Source organism: Epinephelus lanceolatus, chromosome 1 (assembly GCF_041903045.1).
Source record: "Epinephelus lanceolatus isolate andai-2023 chromosome 1, ASM4190304v1, whole genome shotgun sequence".
NCBI classification, from domain to species: Eukaryota; Metazoa; Chordata; class Actinopteri; order Perciformes; family Serranidae; genus Epinephelus; species Epinephelus lanceolatus.
Window position 1 is genome coordinate 49,736,281 of NC_135734.1, and position 21,856 is coordinate 49,758,136.

Here is a 21,856-nt window from a genome sequence, read left to right on the forward strand (position 1 = left end):
AATACAAACATGGAATAAATGAGGAGGCGTCAAACTTTCTTCACCCTGGTGCCTGAATAAGTAATTGCTTTTCTCACCTTCGGGTCCAGGCTCATTAAAACATAGCCCTGGCTTTGTATGTGGACACACTGTCAAGCATGAGTCACTGTAGAGAAAGCCAGGGAATACATGGTGGGCAGTGAACCAAAATGTATTGTATAGTAGGCGGTGGGTCACGGATCATCAGTCCGAGAGAGATGTTTCATGAATTAAATGAAAATCTATTAAAGTGACATTTGAATTTTTGTTTCCTTTCCTTTTAAGCATCCTTCTGTCTTTCATGAACCAAGATGGACTCAACCCAAGAGGTCAGCCCAATAAAACCTGACCAGAAACTTTATTAGATATTTAATAACTCAACAGATAACATGGCATCTGTTACTATTTCAGCAAATTGTCTGTTTAAAGAATTACAAGAGAAAGCCTGCAACTTTTATTTGGGTTTAAAGTTTTACTGAATGTAGCCCAAACACTCATAAAGTCATGATGAAATATAAAAGATCATTCCCACTTGCTCTCTAACTGGTTTACACTTCTGAATGATCCATTGTGTCTCATTTAACTGTTCAATTACAGAACAAAATTCACTCTAAATTTGAAACATAGATATAATTTTAAACGTTTATAATAACAGACATCATGTGCTGTGTGAAAAACATTACACCCAGGTTCTGGTACGAAGATTCTCAGTCATCCAGGTCAAGGTAATCTTAAGTGTTATATCATAGGCAGCTGGACTTGCTTGAGTTTTTTGAAGATGTTTCACCTCTCATCCAAGAGGCACAAGAGAGTTCTGGAACTGAATAAGCTTCTTGGATGAGAGGCTGAACATCTTCAAGAAAGTCAAGCCAGTCCACTTGCCTACGATACACTTTAAGATCAGGTTCCAGTAATTTCTCGGAACTTGACCATGTTGACTTCTCCCAAGCTTGGCCTGGACAGACCACATGTCTGCTGCACTACTCTGCAAGCAGCCCTGTCTTAAGCTGTAATCAATGAATGTGAAAGAAGGAATTTGTTGACACTGTGACAGTGTAACTCTCTTGAACATACACCGGACCAGCTGCAGGCCTACAGACCTATTAAGCTAGCAGTGCTTTTTCAAGTACTAATCAATAAATACAGAGTCAGACAGGCTGGCATTACATTTCAGGAAACTAAGGTGCTCAGAGACGTCCAGAACAGCTGACGACTCCTTTCTATTCTGATCACGGGACAGAGGGGGGCTGAAAGAGAGTGAGAGTGAGACAGGGAATAGTGAGACAGACAGAGGAGAGAACGGAAAGAGACTGAAAACCGACAAATGATGAGGATGTACTTCATGTGTCATATTCATACACAAGCATGTGAAAGTAGATTAAAACACATCAGTTTTTCTCTCTTAACTACACAAAAACTACATAGTAACTAGAATTACTGCCTCGCGGTTACATTCCTACACGAACCCATAAAGGTTCTCTTACAGTTTACATCCATGTCAGTGAAAACATGGATGCTTCACACACAAAGGATCTAAACAATCAGCACAGTTTCAAGATTAGTGTCACTAATTCAGCATCTGACCAAATGTCTCCACTTCTGTTCCTGAGATATAACGCTGAGTTATGTACATAAAAGTGTTTTTGCAGTACATTATGATGTCACAGTGAAGTTGACCTTTGACCTTTTCGATAGAAAATGTCATCACTTCATCATTTTGTCCTATTAGACATTTGTGCCAAATTTGAGGAAGATCCCGTAAGGCCTTCTTGAGATATGACATTCACAAAAAGAGATGCACACAAGGTCACAGTGACCATGACCTTTTAACACCAAAATCTAATTGTTTCATCCTTGAGTCCAAGTAGATGTTTGCGCCAAATTTGAAATTTTGAAAAAATCCCTGAAGGTGTTCTTGAGATACTGTGGTAACTAGAATAGGAAAGATGGACATATGTATGGACGTACGGACATATGGACAGACAGACAACCAGACAACTCCATGGCTATCGCGAGCAGAGGCATATAAAGATAAATATGTATGTGAAGGCAAACTTTTAAATGCAATTAAAAACAGTTCTCTTTAAGATCCTGAGATTGTTGTCATTTGAGCAGTAACAGGATTTAAATAGCAAAACAATCATCATACAAAAAATGTCAAAGCAAGTCAGATGAGAGTCACATGAAAGGTTCAAAAATGTCTAAAATTCACTTCACTGTGTTGTGTTCAAGAGGCTGCAGTTCAAAAAGATGAAACATGGGTTCTGGTGCTGAGTCTTTACAAAGTTCAGCTGCTTACCGAGTCCATCTCCAAGTCTCCATGGGACACCAGCCAAGTCCCATCAACAGGGAACAGACCACACAAATTCACTTTTGCCTAATTCACTTGTTCAGTTGAGAACAGACAAAAACAACTTCTGTGACTCCAAACAGCAATTTTCACTGAGTGTTTGGGAACTACTCAAAAAGAGGCAGCAAAAGCAGAGAAAGCAGAGTACTGATTGAAAGGATGCTGGTTTAAATTCCAAACTAGATGAGGAAAGTGAAGAGAAACAGTGTCCTCCCCTCAGGAGCCTTTGAGCAAGTGAAGGTCCTCAGAGGTGAACAGGAGAAGGATGTGACTGTACTTATATGACAAAGGATTCACTGAATTTATAGGATGCATTTTTAAGCACAGTTTTCCAGAAAAATAAAGATGACATCAACTGTCATCTCAAGAAAAAGCATCAGTCATTTCAGCATTTACGCTCTAGTGACAACAGTAAGTAAGCATGACCACGATTGCTTTTGCCTATTCTTGACCTGGGGCTAATGACACTGTCAAGCTGTGGTCAAATGTTGTCAATAGGTGTGTCAGAACAAGGCAGGAGGAGTAAAATCAACAATGGCGAGAGCAAGACAGATGAGCTGCTCTAAATTCACGTCTTCTTAATATCACCTCACTTCATTGTTTGTTTTACTTCGCTCTACTCCACCCTTACAACTCCAGCAAAACAGGTATGGTGACATATATTTTTATAAATGATCTGGGTAAAGACATTGCAGAAAAAATACATTTATATGCAGATGATACTGTCATTTACACGCATGGGCCCTCCATAATGCAAGCAGTGCAAAACCTACAGACTGCATTTCAGTCATTACAAACAGCTTTGCTGAGTTTAAAATTGATTTTAAATGCTCAGAAAACAAAGTTTATGGTCTTCTTAAAAGCTTGCTGACAGTTGCTTGATGATTTTAGCATCTTCATGTCTGACGGTAAATCAATTGAAAGAGTGTCCTCATACAAGTACCTGGGTATATGGATAGATGAGAAGCTTTCATTTAATATACATATTGCTGCTCTAGTCAGGAAGCTTAAAGTGAAGATCTGCTTTTATTTTAGAAATAAGTCTCTTTTTTTACTTTCCGTGCTAATAAAAAACTTGTGGAGGCCACTTTTCTGTCTGTGATTGATTATGGTGACATATTGTATATGCATGCAACCTCCACCATTTTACGTAGCCTTGATTCAGTCTACCATACATCTCTACGTTTTATTACAAATAGCAAGTCACTTACTCATCACTATCTATAGCGAAAAATTGGGCAAACATCTGGCCGACCTCGGCACCCTTCTGTGTGTCAGCTCTGGTAGTTACCAGCTTCGCTCCTCCAGGTGGTTGCTTTTCAATATGCCCCGGTGTTTTAACAGATATGGGGAAAACTGCATTCTCCTACTCTGCACCTTGGACATGGAAAAATCTCCAAAAAGATCTAAAATTAGAAACACTTATATCCATTAATGAATTTAAGGGCATCATAAAGAATGTGGCGACAGAGACGTGCTTGTTTTTCTTGAGAGGCCACTGTGTCTGAATAGTTGTTGTTTTATTGTGGATTTTTGTTTTATATGTTGTATTTGTTGCATTTTAAACGTGTTTTGATTGGCTGCTACCTCAGCCAGGTGTCTCTTGTAAAACAGATTTTCAATCTCAATGGGACTTCCTGGTTAAATAAAGCTTAAATAAATGTAAAAAAAAATAGCTAGGCATCAGTGTGGACTTTAAATGACGTTAGATTCATGCGGATACATTAGCCTCAAGTGATTTATGTAGGGAAAACTGAGCGGTCGTAATGCCAGACTGAAGATGGAAAAGGAGTGTAATGAGTTAACAGTGTTGTCCTATATCAGGTAACCATTGCTTCCCAACAATAACCAAGTGTTTCTTTTTTTTGTAACAACACATTCTCACTCCCAACCCATCACATATCGCCGCTTGATCTGTGGACTCTCTACATATTACACACTAGGTATCCTGGGTGCATCTCTTGTTGACGTTCTGGGACGGCGTGTCTTTTGAAATACACTTCAGCTTTTACAGGAAATGTTCAGTTTCTGTTTGTTAGATGCATACAGTATTTTTCAAAATAAACTTGCAACGTAAAACACTTAATGTCCAGTGTTGCTGGACCCATCTGACGACACAAACATATGATGCCATCCTGTCAGATCAGAAAGCGCCTCTATCGTTCCAACAGATTCATTGAGTGAAAACAATCGTACACAGAGTAATATTACAGTACAATATTGATTGGCGTTTATGCTAATGCTAGCTGAAGCTGGGAAAATGAATGAGCAGCTATGAATTAATTTGTTAAAAGACTTCTAACTGATGTCGTTGGCTAACTACTCTTTGACAAGTTCTCACGTTTGTTAGTGAGGGAATGGTTTTATTTTTTACGTGTTTAAGTTCAATGTCTTCAGCAGGCTAAAGCCAATATGTTTGCGTTGTCAGTGTGAGACATTGATCAGGGTTGTTTGCGATCCTTTTCCCTCCTCTGGAAGGAAGCTGAGAAGTTGGATCGTTGTTATGGCGATAGTGGAACCAGCCTTGCCAGGGTGTCTGCGGAAACTGAGTGTAACCATAACAACGACGGAACTCTCCTCTAGAATGCTGCTGTGTTTAAGACCCCTCGAGACACACACACACACACACACACACACACACACACACGCCCACTGGCTGACTGCCAAATAGAGATGCAGCCCACATCCAAACCAGAGCTCCACACTCAGAGTAAAAAGTTTCTCTGACACATGAACCACAAATTATGAAACTTTATGATGTATTCTCTTTCAAACTTTTGCTTTTTTTTAAACTTACTCTCCTGGTTCAAAGGATGAGCCGTCCTCTTTGTGCATATAAACTAGATGACAAGTCACTGCTCAGACACAACCCCAAATCACTTCACCCAAAAACCGGAACCACGGGGGGGTCGCAGCAAAAGCAGAGTAGAGAGAGGAGCGGAGTGCAGAGTGAGGCAGAGAGAGACAGTGAGACAGTTGCCTTATTTAGGGATTTCAATTTTGGAGAAATAGCCAAGAAAATCCCAAACTCCCTCACATGAGCCCCACAAGAGAAACTGGCACTTCTTCTGGGTGAAGAGACAACAGCTCCTTTAGCAGCTAAATATGTATCTGCCTGCTACAACCTGAGGGACTAACAGCTGATATCATATCTCATAAATTAGGAATTGCTCTATATTCAGTAATGTATTCAAATGCATTAAACAGTGGACTATATTGTATAGCAATAAAAAAAAGAACTGCAGCAGTATAATAAAGAACCTGTACGTGATACATGATGTATATATAATGAACGAATGTGTAATATGTGAAATATGAATCTTTTTTTATGAACTGCTTTGGCAATGACATATTTTTAAAAGCTTTTTGAATTGACAGAGAGGGACGGAGAGGGAGATCATTACCCAGCAGCCTTCAAAGCTATTTCCCAGTTTGTCACAAAGTGTGTGTTGACCAGTCTCAGTTACAGCCAGTGCAGGTATGATGAGCAGTGTCACCCCTCTGACAGCTATCCGGCTCTGAACCGTAGTTGGGAACAAACTGGCTTATTAACATTTAGCTAAAGGACGGAAAAGCGAGGCGTTCGGGTGCCGTTTACCAACAGTTGCTTTATTGCACTTTCCAGCAAAGAACAAAATACATGACCTTCTCATGAGGTAATGCTGTAGCCCTGAGCTCATCTAGACACATGTATGCTGGTCATCATCACTTGTTGCTGGTATGAGTGGGAATCTTCAGGCACCTCAAGATTCAGTTACGAGTCAGAGGGTTACGATTTGATGATAAAATGATCGAGGCATCAAATTTTATACATGATGTTTTTTTTCTCACTGTGTGACCACTTGATAGTTTAAAACATTGCATACTGTATTTGTAGTGATACATCATTAAATACACAGACGAATTTATCTGCATACAGTGTGGCTCTTGTCCAGCTCCCTTTTCCCTTCAACCTTAAATGCTCCCATATACCTGAGAGTGTCAGTGGCATGTATTCATCTGTGGTGGCTCACATTAACCCACTGTGGGATATCTGTTTGCACTGTCCACTGTTTGCAGACTGTATCGTAATAGTTTGCAATTCACATCCTGTTGAATAATAAATGTTTTACAGCTTTTTTATTTTAAAAGTTAACTTAATTAATTCATGTGAAAGCATCTTACAGTCTCCTGCCTGTATAAGAAGAAGAAAATAAGGGGGAGGCAGCGCGCTCTGCTCCAGCAATGGAGTGCAGAATCTCTGCTGCACCTTCAGCTCTGGGAAAAGTCAAGACACTGAGCGGGCCAGCGAAAGTGTTTTTTGAGTTAAACCGAACTGAGAGTTATTTTCTTCTTTACAGAGGTCTTTTAAGTTGGTCAATGCTGCGGTGTGGGCAGGTTTTGTTTGCCTACGTTACTGCTGATTGCTGCGCCTCTCCCATTACATTAGTCTCTGGGGGGTGGCAAAGTACTCACAACATATTTCACGTTTGTCTTCCAAATTTCATTATTTAGACATTACAGTAAATTACAACATGCTGCAACTGCTGACTTATTTAAGGATAAATAAGTTAATACTGGTGTGTCTGCGCTGTAGACTGTTCGGTTGCTACATTGCTCTCATAGTTGAGTTCGGCCTCTCTCATTCAATCTGCAAAATGCAATTCATAAACATTTAGATACCTGACATTTGTGAATTGATGCCAAATCGTTCATGTCTGCATTGCAATGGATCTAAGAATCAATTATTTCCCCCACCCCTCGTTGCCACATGCGGTCTTCACTATCAAACACACGAGGGAGTGCTACTTCCCACAACACACACTGATGTACACGTCACACTCACAGGTTACCCACAAGGCCCCCGACATAAAGGGGAAAAGGGTCCAGTGACAACAGTGATTTTTTTTCCGTCTACCTCTGAAACTTGATATATTATTAGCCAATTAATGATGTGGAGTGGTTGGTAAGGTAGGAGAATGTCACACACGCACTTTAGTAGTCAAATGAAATTAAAACCACATAGAACACTGCAAAACTGTACTAATATATTTTTTTAAAAAAAAGTATATATGTTGGATCAAAGTTGAGTTTATCATGTTTTTTGTGGAAAATCTGTGAAAAAAAACAACATTTTCTTAAATCTCAGAACGTGTGGTGCATTTTAATACAGAATATATATTGTCAGAGCTGGTGTTTCCTGCTCTGACTGTGATGTTACTTTACATGGAGGCCATTGGAATAAGATCTAAAAGGACATTTCTATTTCAGAGACAGGCGAGAGTACGATGTGGATGTATCGGGAGATTTCAGATAAAGGCAGGAGGAGTTAGAGGGGAGGGAGGCAGAAAGAGGGAGCATGACAGTGACAGAAATATTCAGGGACAGAGATTAAAGTCTCAAGTCTAAAGAGAATCTAAGAGGATAGTTAAAAAAAAAAAAAAAAAGACCCTCCCAGAGTCCGCGGGGGGTTCCTGCTATCAAAGCTTTGGCCGCAGCATGGGCCGAGTCAACAGCAGCATTTCGTGTAAGAATAGAGGGAATGTTGAAGGAAGCTTCACAACTACATCGAGTTGAAACTGATGAACACATGAAGCAAGATTACATGTCAGCAGAGACATAGGAAAGTGCAGAGATTATACACACACAGGCCTGCACGCTGATAAATAAACAAAAATAATTATATACATATCAGCAGAGACAACTCCGATCAATGAGATGATTTTCAGTGTTATGTATATAATGAACAGCTTGTTATGGAGAAAAGCAATTAAGAGCATGGTTAGCCTGAGGCCAGAGAGCTCCCCAATGCTGCTCAAGTGCCTTCACTCGGTGCATAATCCATCTCAGAGCTTTTTGTCTTTGGTTTCCTTCCCTACTTGCCCGCTGTTCAATATGCATCCTAATCTCACAGCAGGGCTGCCTGAGGGTTCACCTCAGGTTTGGTCCCAGTTATGGTTCTGATGCACGACTCACTGTTGGTGGTGCATCGTCACTGACTCAGGTAGGAAACCCATGACACACACACGCACACAGAAACCTGGACCTGCTTGCTGCTGCTCGTGATGAACTTCCCGCCTACATTTGAAAACCCCACAGCCTCTCCATCGTGACTTACTGTCAGCTGCACCAGAGGAGAAGGAAAACAAAGAGTGGAGGCGAGCAGCGAAGAAGGAATCCTCTCCTCTCCACCTAAATCGCTGCTTGGCTGGGTGTGTTTCAGCACCACGGACAGCAGCCAGCAGCTCCCAGGCTTACTTTTAATCTTTAAGCGTCCCCACATCGCGTGCTTACAAATATAACTTGAGGGAATGAGTATTTTCTGTCACTGAGCGACTGTATTTTGTGTGTACAGATAATTTTCATGGTGAACCATAACCGCAAATTTTACTGGATAAATAATTCATATAAAGGTCATTTTGTTTGCATGTGGTGTGGGCATGTTTGCATACATGTGCACTAGACGCTGCTCCTGCTGCAGAGCATAATGAAACTCGCCTACACAGAGAATAATGTATGAAGCAGCTCAGTCAGGCATAGTTAACCTGAGCATTCACATTAGCTCCTGATTATAGCTTGTAAATGTGCCAGGATTATCTCGCAGGCTTTCCTGAACTCCTCTTGGGTTTTAGTTTCATTTCTTCTTTTACAATTCTCACAAATATGATCATTTTGAAACAGGAAATTTCCCCTAAATGACCCAGTTTACTCCCTTAAAGACCAATTAATGAACTGCTTACATGCACAGTTATATAACAGGACTTTATATCTCAGTGGTGCACGGTGGTACCCACTGAATAGACGGTGCTAATAATTAGTGTGAAACACGTGCACATGGCTGGAGCAAGAAAAATGAGAGCAGGCTAAAGTGCAGTTTAGCTGTTCGCAATTATTTGGTGAGGACCACGAGCTAGCAAAGTGTTTGTTGTCGTCTCAGTAGTGTTGCTTCCTGAGTTTCTTCACTTCTTAGTTCACACACAAACACACACACATACACATACATGGATGAACACACTGTCACGCTGAGTATGAGTGTTGGGTTTGTGTCTGTTGGGCACTGTGGTGATGACTTCACCCTCTGTTTAGCAGCGTAATCCTCAGCTGAAAACACAACACCATATTACCAGCTCAGCATCTCCCTCAGTCTGTTTACTTCACTCTTCTGTTTTTCTTCAGTCTCTTTCTCTGCCTCTTGATAACTGATGTGATCACTTCCTCATCTTCCATGTCACTAAAAAGCACTTAGGAAAGCCATTAACGTGAGTTAAAGCTAACACAACAAAACGCTGTCTTCACATTTTTTACAGTCATCATTTTTATCATTATAATATCGTTTCATTTGCATTTCATTGGTCATTGTTGACCTTTGTCTCTACCCAGCCACATGTAAATGCACCGGCTACAGAGTGACCTAAATCCTTTCATCATGTGCTGATTTTATACGTGACATTAACGTTATACTCTGTTGTAGCATGCTATAACTGTCAGCAGTTTCCACTGCAGAACACTGACCTGGTTAGATTCCAGCGTCTGGGGAAACATGCTGGATCTTTTCCCAATTAGATGTTTTCTCTTCTGAGAATAGCTCTTATTTTACAGAAGCTGTATGATTAAAGCTATAAATCTGGGTCAGTAAACACTCTCTCAGGAATGACAAGTTGCTAAATGCTTCACTGTGATTGTTTTACATGTTCAAAGCTCAGATCCAGACGGCTTAAAGTGACCAGGCAGGTGGAGGTTCTGTTTCCTGGTCAAGGATGCGGCTGCACATACACACAGGCTGGCAGACTGTAATGCTGATTAGAGTTTTTATTTCCTGGCAGAAATAATCCTATTCATTAAGACAACCTTTAATGGACCCAGGCAAAGAAAACTGAAGAGGCACTTATATTATTAATGTACTCTGATGTATTTCCTTAGACTGACTAGCAGAGCCTACAGGCTGTCTAACCTGCCTGGTTGTCTGGGTGAAGATATTGAAGGTCCTCAACATGGATCAATATGAATAAGAAGATTTATCAGTGCATATAGTTTATCCTTTCAAACCATCTGTCCATCAAGCTGTACAAATAATCAAAATGAGCATCCAATCAGTCTGGATTTATCCACATGTTTGAGAGGATGATCACCACACAGCTAACATGTTTTAAAAATTAAGTTTGAAACATACAGAAGTCACATATCATGCATAGATATTTACAAAACGCAAAGTCACATTTGTCTTTGTGTTTTTGGTTGTCAGTAAGTGTTGCTCCCACAGTCCAACATGCATGTAAGCGTGAATAAGTTTGTCCACGTGTGTTAGCCCTGTGATGCCTGGGACCTGACCTTTGAACCCCAGAATGAACCCCAGAATGAGTTGACTGATTTTGGTCTGGCTTCATGACATGAAACATCGGTTTCTCGGTTAAAGAAAAAAACAACCAATGAGCGCTGTAGGGACACTGATGATTAACCAATCCACGCCAAGGGCAGGACTAACACCGCTGTCAAGCTGATGCCTGTGGACTGATCCCATGGATGGTTTATAAACATCCACAGACAGCTAAAAGTCTGTGGATATTTTGCTGTGAGTGTTTTTCCATCACACAGCAGGGCAGGTAAAAGAGCTTCACCTGTTGGAGGTGAGCTGTTCACAAAGGTGCAGTAAGAGCCTGTTGTCTGAGGCTCCTCATCAACATCTCACTGTGGCTGTTTCTGATTTTACTCTTCCTCTCTGTGGAATTAGTGGAGTTGTTTTTATCAAAGAAAAGCCACCAATTCAGTGATAAACACATTTAACTTCCTGTAGATTCTTCACAATAAATGTCCCTCGTTGTTTTGTTACTCATACAACTCAAAGTGAACATGAAACAGTAAAATAAAGCAGACATCTGTCAGTAATAACAGGACGCAGGAGAGAAACTAAACCTCAAACCTCAAAGATTCAGTTAGAAGCTACAAAAGTACAGAGAGCTGAACACACAGAGACTCTAAAAACACCTTTCTCTAGTCTCCTGCACAGACTGGAGTTGAGGAGGAGAAGGAGGAGAAGGGGGTTGTGTCTTCTCAATATCGCCCAACATCGTAGTTTGTTTGTTCACTTCGCTCCACTCTTAAAACCCCGGCAAATCAGGTATGTTGTCATGGCTACGCATCAGCGTGGACTCAAGATGACATTAGATTGAAGCAGATATGTGGGGCTTAGTGATTGGTTCCGGAAAATCGAACCTCCTTCCCCAATGGAAATCAGTTAGAGTGGACGCAATGTCAGACTGGAAATGGAAACGGAGTGTGACGAGTTGACAGTTCTGTGTAGTATCAGGCAAGCTTTGTGATGACCTGGCAACCTGTCCAGGGTGCACCCTCTCTCTCATGATTTGCCCCCCACACAGGATCGGTCAAGTTGAACGGAAAGTGTGCATCTGAAAAGACAGCTGGTTGATGCATTTGATTGGCTGTAATTTCACTGTTACTGCTAAATTACAGCGTAAAGATGTCTGAAGAGTATCAGCGAGACTCACCGAAGCTTCTCACAGGACAGGGAGAGAGAGAGAGAGTGAGAGAGAGAGAAGGATTGCCTGTTTCCCATGTCGCCGAGGGAGATGAGAGCAACACTGTATAATACAACACACAAACCTCTAAAAACAGACTAAATTAGCAAAGAGAGTCTGTGTGATGTGTGCTTGTTAACTCGTTGCCTTGAGATGGGATTAAAAGGCCAAGCTAGCACCCTGAGGAGAAGAGGAGGGGGAGACGGAGAGGAGGAGTGATGGAGCGGGAGCAAAAGCAATCAGCTTGATTTGCTGTCAGTTTCCATAGGCGATGCGGATATTTCAGTATTGAGAATAATCGTTTGCCAGTGTGAGAGTCTCGGGAGAACGGGGAGAGAAGAGAATTCCTCAGAGACGTACAGTAGCTTCTAGTATGTAAAAGCTTCAGGCAGGAGGATCAGCAGGCTCAGGCAGAAATACTAAAATAAGTCTTTGAGGGAAAGAGGGCATAAAAACACATGATCACACATGTAAGCCATGTTTTATTATAGACCCTAATATTAGCTCTTATGGAGCTGCAGAACAGGTCCAAAACCTTTTCTTACAGTTATTCAATGTGCAGTGAACCCACCAATACTTTCTTATCTAAATGTTAATCACGGAAATTCCTTCTAGTTGCAGCTTGTGGAAAAGCATCAAATGTCGTCATTAGTAATTTCAAAGATTTTCATTAAAAAAACATCTGATAAGTCACTGTCTATCACTGAGTGAGGTAACACCATGGTAACTGAGCCTATGGCCCACAGAGGAAAGCTGTCACATTTGCCATATCCAGCCAAACTGGACTGAGGCGAAAAAAAAAAATCACGTGGTGCCCAGTTGGTGACGTGTTTTCCACCACTCAGCAGAGGTTGGTCTGCTAGAAAGGGTGGGCAGAGTTAGCACCACACACTTGCTCTTTAAACTGTGTGTGAAATGGACTGCACTTGTGTAGCTCTTTGCTCGTCCTCCTGTCACTCAAAGTGCTTTTACACTACAAGTCACATTCACCCATTCACACACACGTTCATACACTGGTGGTGGAGGCTACCATACAAGGTGCCACCTGCTACTCAGTAACCATTCACATGCACTCACACATCGATGGAACAGCCGTCAGGAGCAATTTGGGGCTCAGTGTGTTCCACATGTGGACTGGAGGAGCCGCAGATCGATCTTCTGATTATTTTTCAGTCTCTGCCATCATTGCAAGTAAACACTTACTGTGGCCCAACAAGCAAAGATAAGTGTGATGACTACAGACTAATGATTGTACACAAAGATGGATGACAGCTCCACAACAGAGATAGCCTGGTTCCAGACCATAGACCCCGCCCACTCAACTGAGTAGGCTTGCATCTCTGGTCTGGCATACTGCAATAAATTTGCGATTTATCTCGTCCAAACGATGGAAGGACCAATGAACGCTGGGGGTGGGGGCGGGTCTAGCGATTAGCCAATCAGCGCCACGCTGATGTCAAGCTGTGCGCCAGTGGGTAATTGGTGAGGATAGCAACAATGGCGACCGCTACAGATCTTACAGACCACATTAACGATGCTATCGAGGTATTTCGCCACTACTCGCGTTAATGGAGGACCAAATTAAGGAAGCTGCTAAACTGGATTTAACGGCGATGCAGCTGGGCGTGCACGACGACGGAGACATTTTAAACGGGCAATGCTCGCTTGTTTTCGGCACCCCCGAGGCATGGATACTAATGGCGTCAGATTCTGGGTGAGTCGTTGATCTCTACTGATTGGTTAGGGAAAAATCAAATTCCCTCCCCCTCGTAAATCGCCTTCAGTGGAGGCGATGTCAGGCTGAAGGTTCTGGGAGCTTCAGTCTGACACTCAGGCTACAACAGAGAAGCCAAATCATCTCAACTACCCTACTGCTGGCTGGCTGCAGTGTAACTTATATACCCCACCTCCTCCATGTTAGGGAACGGGACATGGGCCAAACAACACAGTGAGCTTTCACGTCTACATATTACACATCCTGGGTGCATCTGTTGTTGATGCTCTAGGACGGCATGTCAATAAGTGCCTGTCACATGCATTGTGTCTTTTTAAAATACACTTCCATCTCCACAGGAAATGTAAAGTTTCTGCTCATAAGATGCATGAAGTCTTGTTCAAAATACACTTTTAACGTCAGTAAAACACTGCATATTCACATTTATTTTGTGGTGCAACAAATGTACGTTGTTAGGGTTACAAAAAACATCATGGTATGGCTCAACATTCATACAGGAAGCAAACACAGGCTTCGTGGGTCAAAGTCTGGTGTTGTTGGACGCATCCACCACCCCTAATGCCTGCCCTGTAGGGACTTTCCAGGTCCTTAAACTACATTGTAGTCCGGTGGCATTATGAACTGATGCAGCCCAACAGCATAAAACTCTACCACTAAAGGATGCCTGTTTTTCATCAGTGTCTTCAGTGGAAATCAAGACTGAGCGACAGTATTTGACAACTTTGAAATGTGAACAAGTTGGCCAAACTAAAAGATCAAACACATGTCAAATTATCTTTTCCCAAAGACAGATTTTTTCATTTTAGGTCGTTCTTATCACACTGATATATGTTCAAGTGTTTGTTTTTATTACTTATTTAATGCTACATAAAGAAGGTGTAACGTCATGACTGACAGCTGTGTGTCTATTGGCATGCTCGGGATCAATGGTGCTGCTTGTGATGGAGTCGGATGGGTGGGAACCTGATACCATGGCTCCACTTCCCAATCGCTACTGTGCTGACTCTGGCTCCAAATGATATCATCGGCACAAGATGTTAGCGCCAATATCCAAGTTATTTTAGCTTGGCTAACTAGTGCACATTCGTAGAAACTAGAACAAACTTTTTCATTTTCAGAAGAAAGTAAACCGTTAATAATCTACACCTGACGGGTGATGAATCTTTAGGAAGACCTGCATTTACAGCTCATCACCATGTGCCACCAACGAGAGCAAAACACAGATTTTCAAGACTGTACCTTTAAAGTACAGGAAGAGATTTTCTTTTGAGGAAGGTTATTTTTCTAAAAGCAGAAATAATATTGTTTTATCTTGTAATTATGTGAGTTGCAAAGCATACAGAAACATGTCCAGAAGCTTTACAGTGAAAAGAATTCAACATAAAATAGGCCACTGTAACCATTATTGTCCTGATGCATTTTTATTCATCTGTTAAAGTTTCATCAAAATAAGAGCCAGACTTTTTGAGATTCACCTGACATGTGACATTTGACAGATAGACAAAGCCTGACCAGAGACAAGAGAAACAAATGACACGAGAAAGGTCATTAAAGTGTGTTTAAAGATGTCTGGCAGCTCGCTCCATCATCTAGGAGGAGCCCCGATCGGGAGGCAACACACAGCCTCTCCTACTGGATCTCTCCATATGAAAAGACACTACAGTGACAGATGAGCACGAGCACCGGCAGCAAAATGAAAAGCCGGGTCGGGATAAATAGGTCAGAGGGAAAAAAAAGTGGAGAACAGAAGAGGAATAAAAACAACAGACAAAGAAAACAAAAGGTGCAGTGCTTAACACAAGAAGGACATCCTTTACACATCTGTCACTTTGACTGTGACCCACTTTGATCACTGTGAACGCTCGTGCACGCCTGTTGTGGGTGTGAGAGATGTGGTGTGACGTGTATGTGTGTGTGTGTGTGTGTGTGTGTGTGTGTGTGTGTGTGTGTGTGTGTGTGTGTGTTTCTCCTGCCACTGACCTGACTAACATCTTAACAGGAGTTACATTTGTGGCCCTGTAGTGTTTGTTTTATCTTATTATCTGCAGGATGTTTCACTCCCACGGCTCAGTCTGCATCTCAAAAACCTGGTTACAGGTTTGAATGACATTTGGTGGACACTGAGTGAGCTCGGGTCAAGGAACAAGGGCAAATCAGTCCACTTGAATGTTGTTGCACTTTATTTTATTTTTTCAAACTTGCATAACATATGTAAATGAAACAGAATTACTGTGCTTAGTGAAAATGACACCCGGTAGCAGGTGCATTTCATAACGAGTGTGTCTGGGATGTCTGTACATTTGTCCATCTGTCTGTCTCTGTGCCTGTCTGTCTGTCTGTCTGTCTGTCTGTCTGTCTGTCTATGTGTGTGTGTTCTGTGTTATCTGTGAGTGTGAGAACTGAGTGCTATGCTGTGCAGCCCTGGGGGAGGTGAAGCCGCATTCAGGAACCTCTATGGGCGCCACAAAGCTGCATTCATCCAACTGAATAGCTGTTTTCTACAACCAGGCACTAGTCATCCCAACTCCATTGGAAGGCCTCTATGAGTTACCACTCTCCCTGCCTTGGTATGCAAAGCCTTATCCAGCAAAAAAACACAAATGGCTGGATTAACAAAGGACACAAAACACACTTACATGAAAACACTGAACGGATACGTGACTCTCCAGTTTCAGAGGACGGACCCTCAGTTCTCATCCCGTCTTTATAATAGATTACGGATTTCCTCTATTCTTTCATCTTTTGTGCACCTGCTCAGTCGTTACTTGACTTTCATATGCCAAGGATAATTTCCAGGCACTGTGAAGCCAAAGTACAGCAGCAATTTGCATATGACATGCAGAGGGATGTTAAACACACGGATGTTTCTAAGTGACTGTTTCAGTGTAGACAATTCCCCCTTTAGATGATTTTCAGCCCAGGTGCCAGAGGCGAATGTCAGATTTGTACATTTCTGCAAATACATTACATTTGTATGTTTCATACGTATCATATCAATGTTACTTAAGTGACGTAGTATGAGCTGACTTTATCATCGGGAGGTGAAGGGGATGGTGGAGGGTTTGACACCTGCACAGCATCAGACCAGCCAAATCACTGATCAAACCAACAACAAGACCGACTGGGATTTGACAAGTCATTGCTGTGTTTCCATCAGCTTTTTAGGCAACAAATGTGGGTGTTTTGTAGCAACCTGTCACTATTTTTCCAGTTGCACAAAAATCAATTGTTTTTACTGAAACATAGCTGCTTGTCCTGACAGGATTGTGCCCCTTGAACGGGGTATTTTAAGCTATAATATGATCTTTTTCTCACCATTACAAAGTGTTTTTCTGCCTAAATAACCACAGCGTTGTTGAAATGTAAAGTGTAATCATACCAGCTACATAATAAAGTGCAAATGCAACATTTTTGGTTTGCAGAACATACGTTACCAGTATTTTTTCTGGTGATTGGTTTGATAATTTTACAGTGTCAAATAACAGACCTTATGGCAGGAACTTGTTGACTTCACTAAAAGATAAATAAGTTCACATATACATTGTGAACATGTGAGCGTCTCTATGATTGTGCTTATTAAATGGCTACTCTCTCTTCACTGAATCAAATGTTCCCTCTGCTGATTTCAATATCTATAGTTGCCTTCCCACTCTGTTGCACTGTGGGATCACGGTGCTGCTGTCCTTGTATCATGTCTGCCAGCATGCACCGTGAAACCTTGTAAACTGTGAGGCAATTCTGATTCTGATGTTAAAAGGCTGCTCGCAGAGTAAATCAAGACGCCCCAGCATGCAGTCACAGCTGGAGTCTACTGAAGGTATCAAGCAGCAGGGGAGAAAAAAAAACACACAGCCTCTCATTCAAATTCAGGTAATGTCTCTTTCCAATTAACAGAGTGCCGGAGTCATGATTCCACACATTGACTTCCTGTCAGCAGAGTCCCTGCTCCCTCCCACTGCAGATTGGTGGAGAGTTTTGCCTGATAGGTCACTTGGAAAGGCCCAGGCAGCTGTCAATCGATACCTCGGACTATCAGGGGGGAGGTCTGGCACCTCATTTGGAATCCTCATGCTAATTTTGTTGGACTGTGGAGGTTAAGATTGTTTTTCATGCCATGCCTCCACTGAATATGTGGTCTCAGGGGCGCATTTAATCAAAACAGGGTTACAAAGTTTATGAGACAGTTCATTAAAAACTCTAAATCTCACTGTTTTGTAAAAGCAACTGCAGCGCAGATTGAACGCTCCTCTCGGGGTATTAACCCAGCAAAGCAGCCGAGAAACTATTACAACTGGGAAAATGTCTTCTGATGAGCACCGAGATCAAGAGAGCATTTTCAGAACTTGACTGCTCTGACTTGAATGGGATTTCCCGAGGAGCTTATTGAACATGACCTGGAGCTGTAATACCACTCTGAGGGCTGACTACAGGGAGCATGGGAGATGGTAGAGAGGAAGTGCTACGCTGAAAATCAACGCAGACCTCAAAGTGTGTACCAGACGGGCAGTTTGGATCACTGAACTTTTTCTAAGCTTCATCAACTAGACCACAAAACAAAAATATATAATCTGGAGAAAACCTACAGGTGGAACAAAGTGGCGCCTCAGGAAACTCAGCAGGTGAAGCTGCAGCACAAAACAACAGAGGATACATGAGGATGGTACAGGCGCAAGAAAGCAGTCAGCAGTGTTATAAGATAGGCCCACGAGTGTGTGGCAAGGAAATGACCGTGTGCGGTAACAGATACAGAGGGGTGGGGTGTGGTGGGGGGGCTCAGGAAGAGAGGGAAGGAGAGAGACAGAGAGAATAATTGAATGCTGGATCATTGGCTAATGGCCCTTAAACCACCAACTCTCATCTGAAAACATTCACTCTCATTATACTGCAATATAATAGTGGATGATAAATCACTGCTGTCCTGCTGCAGAGTCACCTGCGCTGTCTATTAACACAGACCTGATACATCCAGTGTGCTGTTCCTCACATCATCGCATCCTTTCCACGATGCCCACAGTCTCTGTGTTCATATATATTTACATCAGGTGCACAGCCCCACATCTCAACAAGCCTGTGAAATGATCTCTGTCCTCAACACAGCTATAAGGAGAGCTCCCGTTAGACTGTATCATAGTGAGATGCCAAAGCAAGTGGCACAGAGCATTTGAAAACACACACATTCAGATTAGAAATGTTGATACAGTAATATGATGTCACAAAATGCACACTCTGCACAGACACATAACTAAAAGGGAATACTATAAGAGTTTGTGGGAATATTGTAGACACAGCATAGAAAAATATAAAGTGCTATAAACTCCCTGCAGAGTTCCACAGACCCACGGGCGTCCCTTCAGAAGTGTTACAGAGGAAGAAGACTCGGATCTCATCACAAATTACCACAGAGGAAGAAGCAGCAGAATTAATCTTTATGACCAAATCACCAAATTATCATTAAATATCATGTAATAAAGAGCAGCTGGACACAATCCCCAAGCACCTTATCAGCTCTGCTCCTGTGCACAGGACATCCAGATAAACACACACACAGCCGGACACTGCACCCACAAACAGACACACAAACATCATGGATGCACTCACCCACTCCTATCTTCTCGTCCTCCGTCGGCGTCCACATGATGTCCCGGTGTGCAGAGAGCAAAATCCCCAACAAAGTATAATCACCCGGTGCGTCGCTTCATGGAGATCCTACGGAGGTTTCACCAGAGAGGGGGGAGAGACAGAGGAGGAGGACCGGAGAGGAAAAGTTTACTTCAATTGCTCAGGGTGATGGGATGGAGAAATAAATAATCACTCTTCAGGTGTCGCAGTGGTTTTAAACGATGAGCAAGTGATGTGTTGTTTCATATCCCGTCAGGTTTGGAGTGACGCATGGTGCGATGTGTTGGTCCATCTCTGCTGAAATCCTCCAGCAAAATAACACCAAGACTCTGACAGAGATGTTTAGCTTCACAGTGATGTGACACAAATAAATCTGTCAGGGTGGATAGATAAGCAGCCTGAGGTCAAGGCTGCGAGTGCTGTACCACAAACACTGCGAAACCCCAAAGGAGAGCTGCGCTGTGGGATATCTAAAAAAAACAATACAACCAACCCACAGTTTGAAGACTACAGCACACAAACTATGTTATCAAAGTATGTGAGCGCGCAAGTCCACACTGGAAAATGATGAAATCATTCTCGTGCTTGCCGTTAAGTTTCTCCCCGCCGCCTCTTGCTTTGCAGTGATCCCCTTTTCCTCACCAGTGCAGCATCTCTCAGCCTCTCCAGCTCCCGTTACCCCGCTCTTTGCTCACTTACGCATGCATGTCTCCCCGATGGACCGTTTTCTGCAGCTGTCAAACTTGTTGTGAGCAAGATGAAGAAACAAAACACACACACAAGACAGTCCGGTCCCGTCTGTGCTCGGTGTCGGTGTGAACCGACCGGGAGAGTCGTGCGCAGCAGCAGCAGCAGCGGGAGCAGGGAAGTCTACATCAGTTTAAGAGGATCAGCGAATGAAAAGCCTACAGATAGAGAGTGTTATATGACCGAGAGAGGGAGATAATGTGTGTGTGTGGGGGTGAGTGTTGGTCCGCTGCAACCACCCGACTGTTAAAGGTTAGTATTTGTGACATGAGGCGCACATACAGTAGTTAATCCTTTATGTACAGTGGGCCTGTGTGTGTATGGGGCAAAGACGCACGGCGGATGCATGCGCAGGAAATATAAACGCGCTTTGGACATATAGTCTATGGTGGTGGTGGTGGTGGACCCTCTGCTTGCACATAATCACGTGCCCAACATATAAACAGAAACAAACACACATCCTACTGTACAAAGCCATGTAATCCAGCTCCACAGGCCACACACTCGTAACCTTACATGACTCATGAAGCCACATCACTCCACTACACTACACCACAGTGACATAGTTTCTGTCATGTGGTGAGAGTGAGTGATTTAAAGTTGCCTACAGATGTGTGTGTGTGTGTGTGTGTGTGTGTGTATGCGCAAAGGAAAGCACGAGGAGTATTTGTTGTGTGTATTGTGCCACCGTGTGTACACTCATGGCCAACACACTGATTTCACACAGTAGCTACTTCATAATCGTGGACACACAGTGCTGCACACAACTTTAATTGGATCATAAGGTAACCATGGCGATCTCCAAGGGGACGTCATAAAGTCTGATGTAAAGTCTTATAAATTATAGATTTTTTTTTTTACCTTGTTTCTCTGCGTTGTGGTGAGCCCTCTCTAACTGGTGAAGAGTTTTCCTTCACAGCAGCTGATGACTCACAAACTAACTCACCTAAACTACACTCACACTGTATCTGAGCACATCATTTTTCACCTGGTTCATCTTAATTATTTTTCATATGTCTCCAAGCTCTGAAAGCAATACACTAAGTGGATTAGCATTAAAAACTATTAATAAAATTAATCTGCAACTAATCTGGAAATGGATTCATAGGTAATTTTTCCAGCCAAAAAGTGATCATGCTCTGATGTATATGAGACCTTCTGCTGCTCTTTGTCAGCATATATGATAATTAACTTAATATTTTAGCCACTGGACTGGCAACCACCTCTGCAAATTATATTTTGCTATTTTATGACCAACAGCATCATTAGACCTGGGCATTAAAGGATTCAGCCCAGAATGTTTTATGCAGACTATAGGCCCATAAATATTTCAAAAATAATAATAACTAGTCCATACCCACTGAGTGCACAGTTGCTCACGTACAGTTTCACATGGTGTGTGTTCGGGATACAGGTCATAGGAAATTACAGATTAAATAATCAATTGAACCCATTAAGAAGAGCAATGTATTCAGACAGAGTGTTTGTGAATTTGATAGTACGATTGCAGCCACAGCGATCGGTCACATTTTAGCCATTTTGAAGCATTTTTCTGTTGATATAGCGCCACCCAGTTGCCAATTAGAGTTAAATTTCTCCAGTCACCTTGAGGCGCCCTTTTCTACATATCTACCAAGTTTAGTAAAAATCCATGTGGCGGTTAGGCCTAGATAAGAAATGAGCTTTCTAACCTATTGTAACGTTGTTTGGTGTAATACTTACCCTATAGCCACCTTAACAAACTAGAAATTCTTCAAAAGAAAATCACTGGGGCCATCTCTTGGTCTCAATTTAATGCTCCTACATGTCCATTGTTCCACAGATATGATCTCCTTAGACTACTGGATTTTAATGTTTACCAAAATACATGCTTGA

At 42.2% G+C, this 21,856-nt stretch overlaps 1 protein-coding gene across 9 annotated transcripts in view; it reads right to left on the bottom strand.

Annotated features, from left to right (window-relative positions):
• dock3 (dedicator of cytokinesis 3) overlaps window positions 1–19,799 on the bottom strand; it is a 308,157-nt gene extending 288,358 nt beyond the window's left edge. For all 9 annotated transcript variants that reach the window (XM_078171836.1, XM_078171839.1, XM_078171833.1 and 6 more), the window contains exon 1: window positions 19,214–19,799. In XM_078171836.1, the coding sequence (XP_078027962.1) occupies window positions 19,214–19,250 (37 nt within the window). In that variant the 5' untranslated portion in view covers window positions 19,251–19,799. The remainder of the gene's footprint in view (window positions 1–19,213) is intronic.
• Between the last annotated feature and the right edge of the window lie 2,057 nt (window positions 19,800–21,856).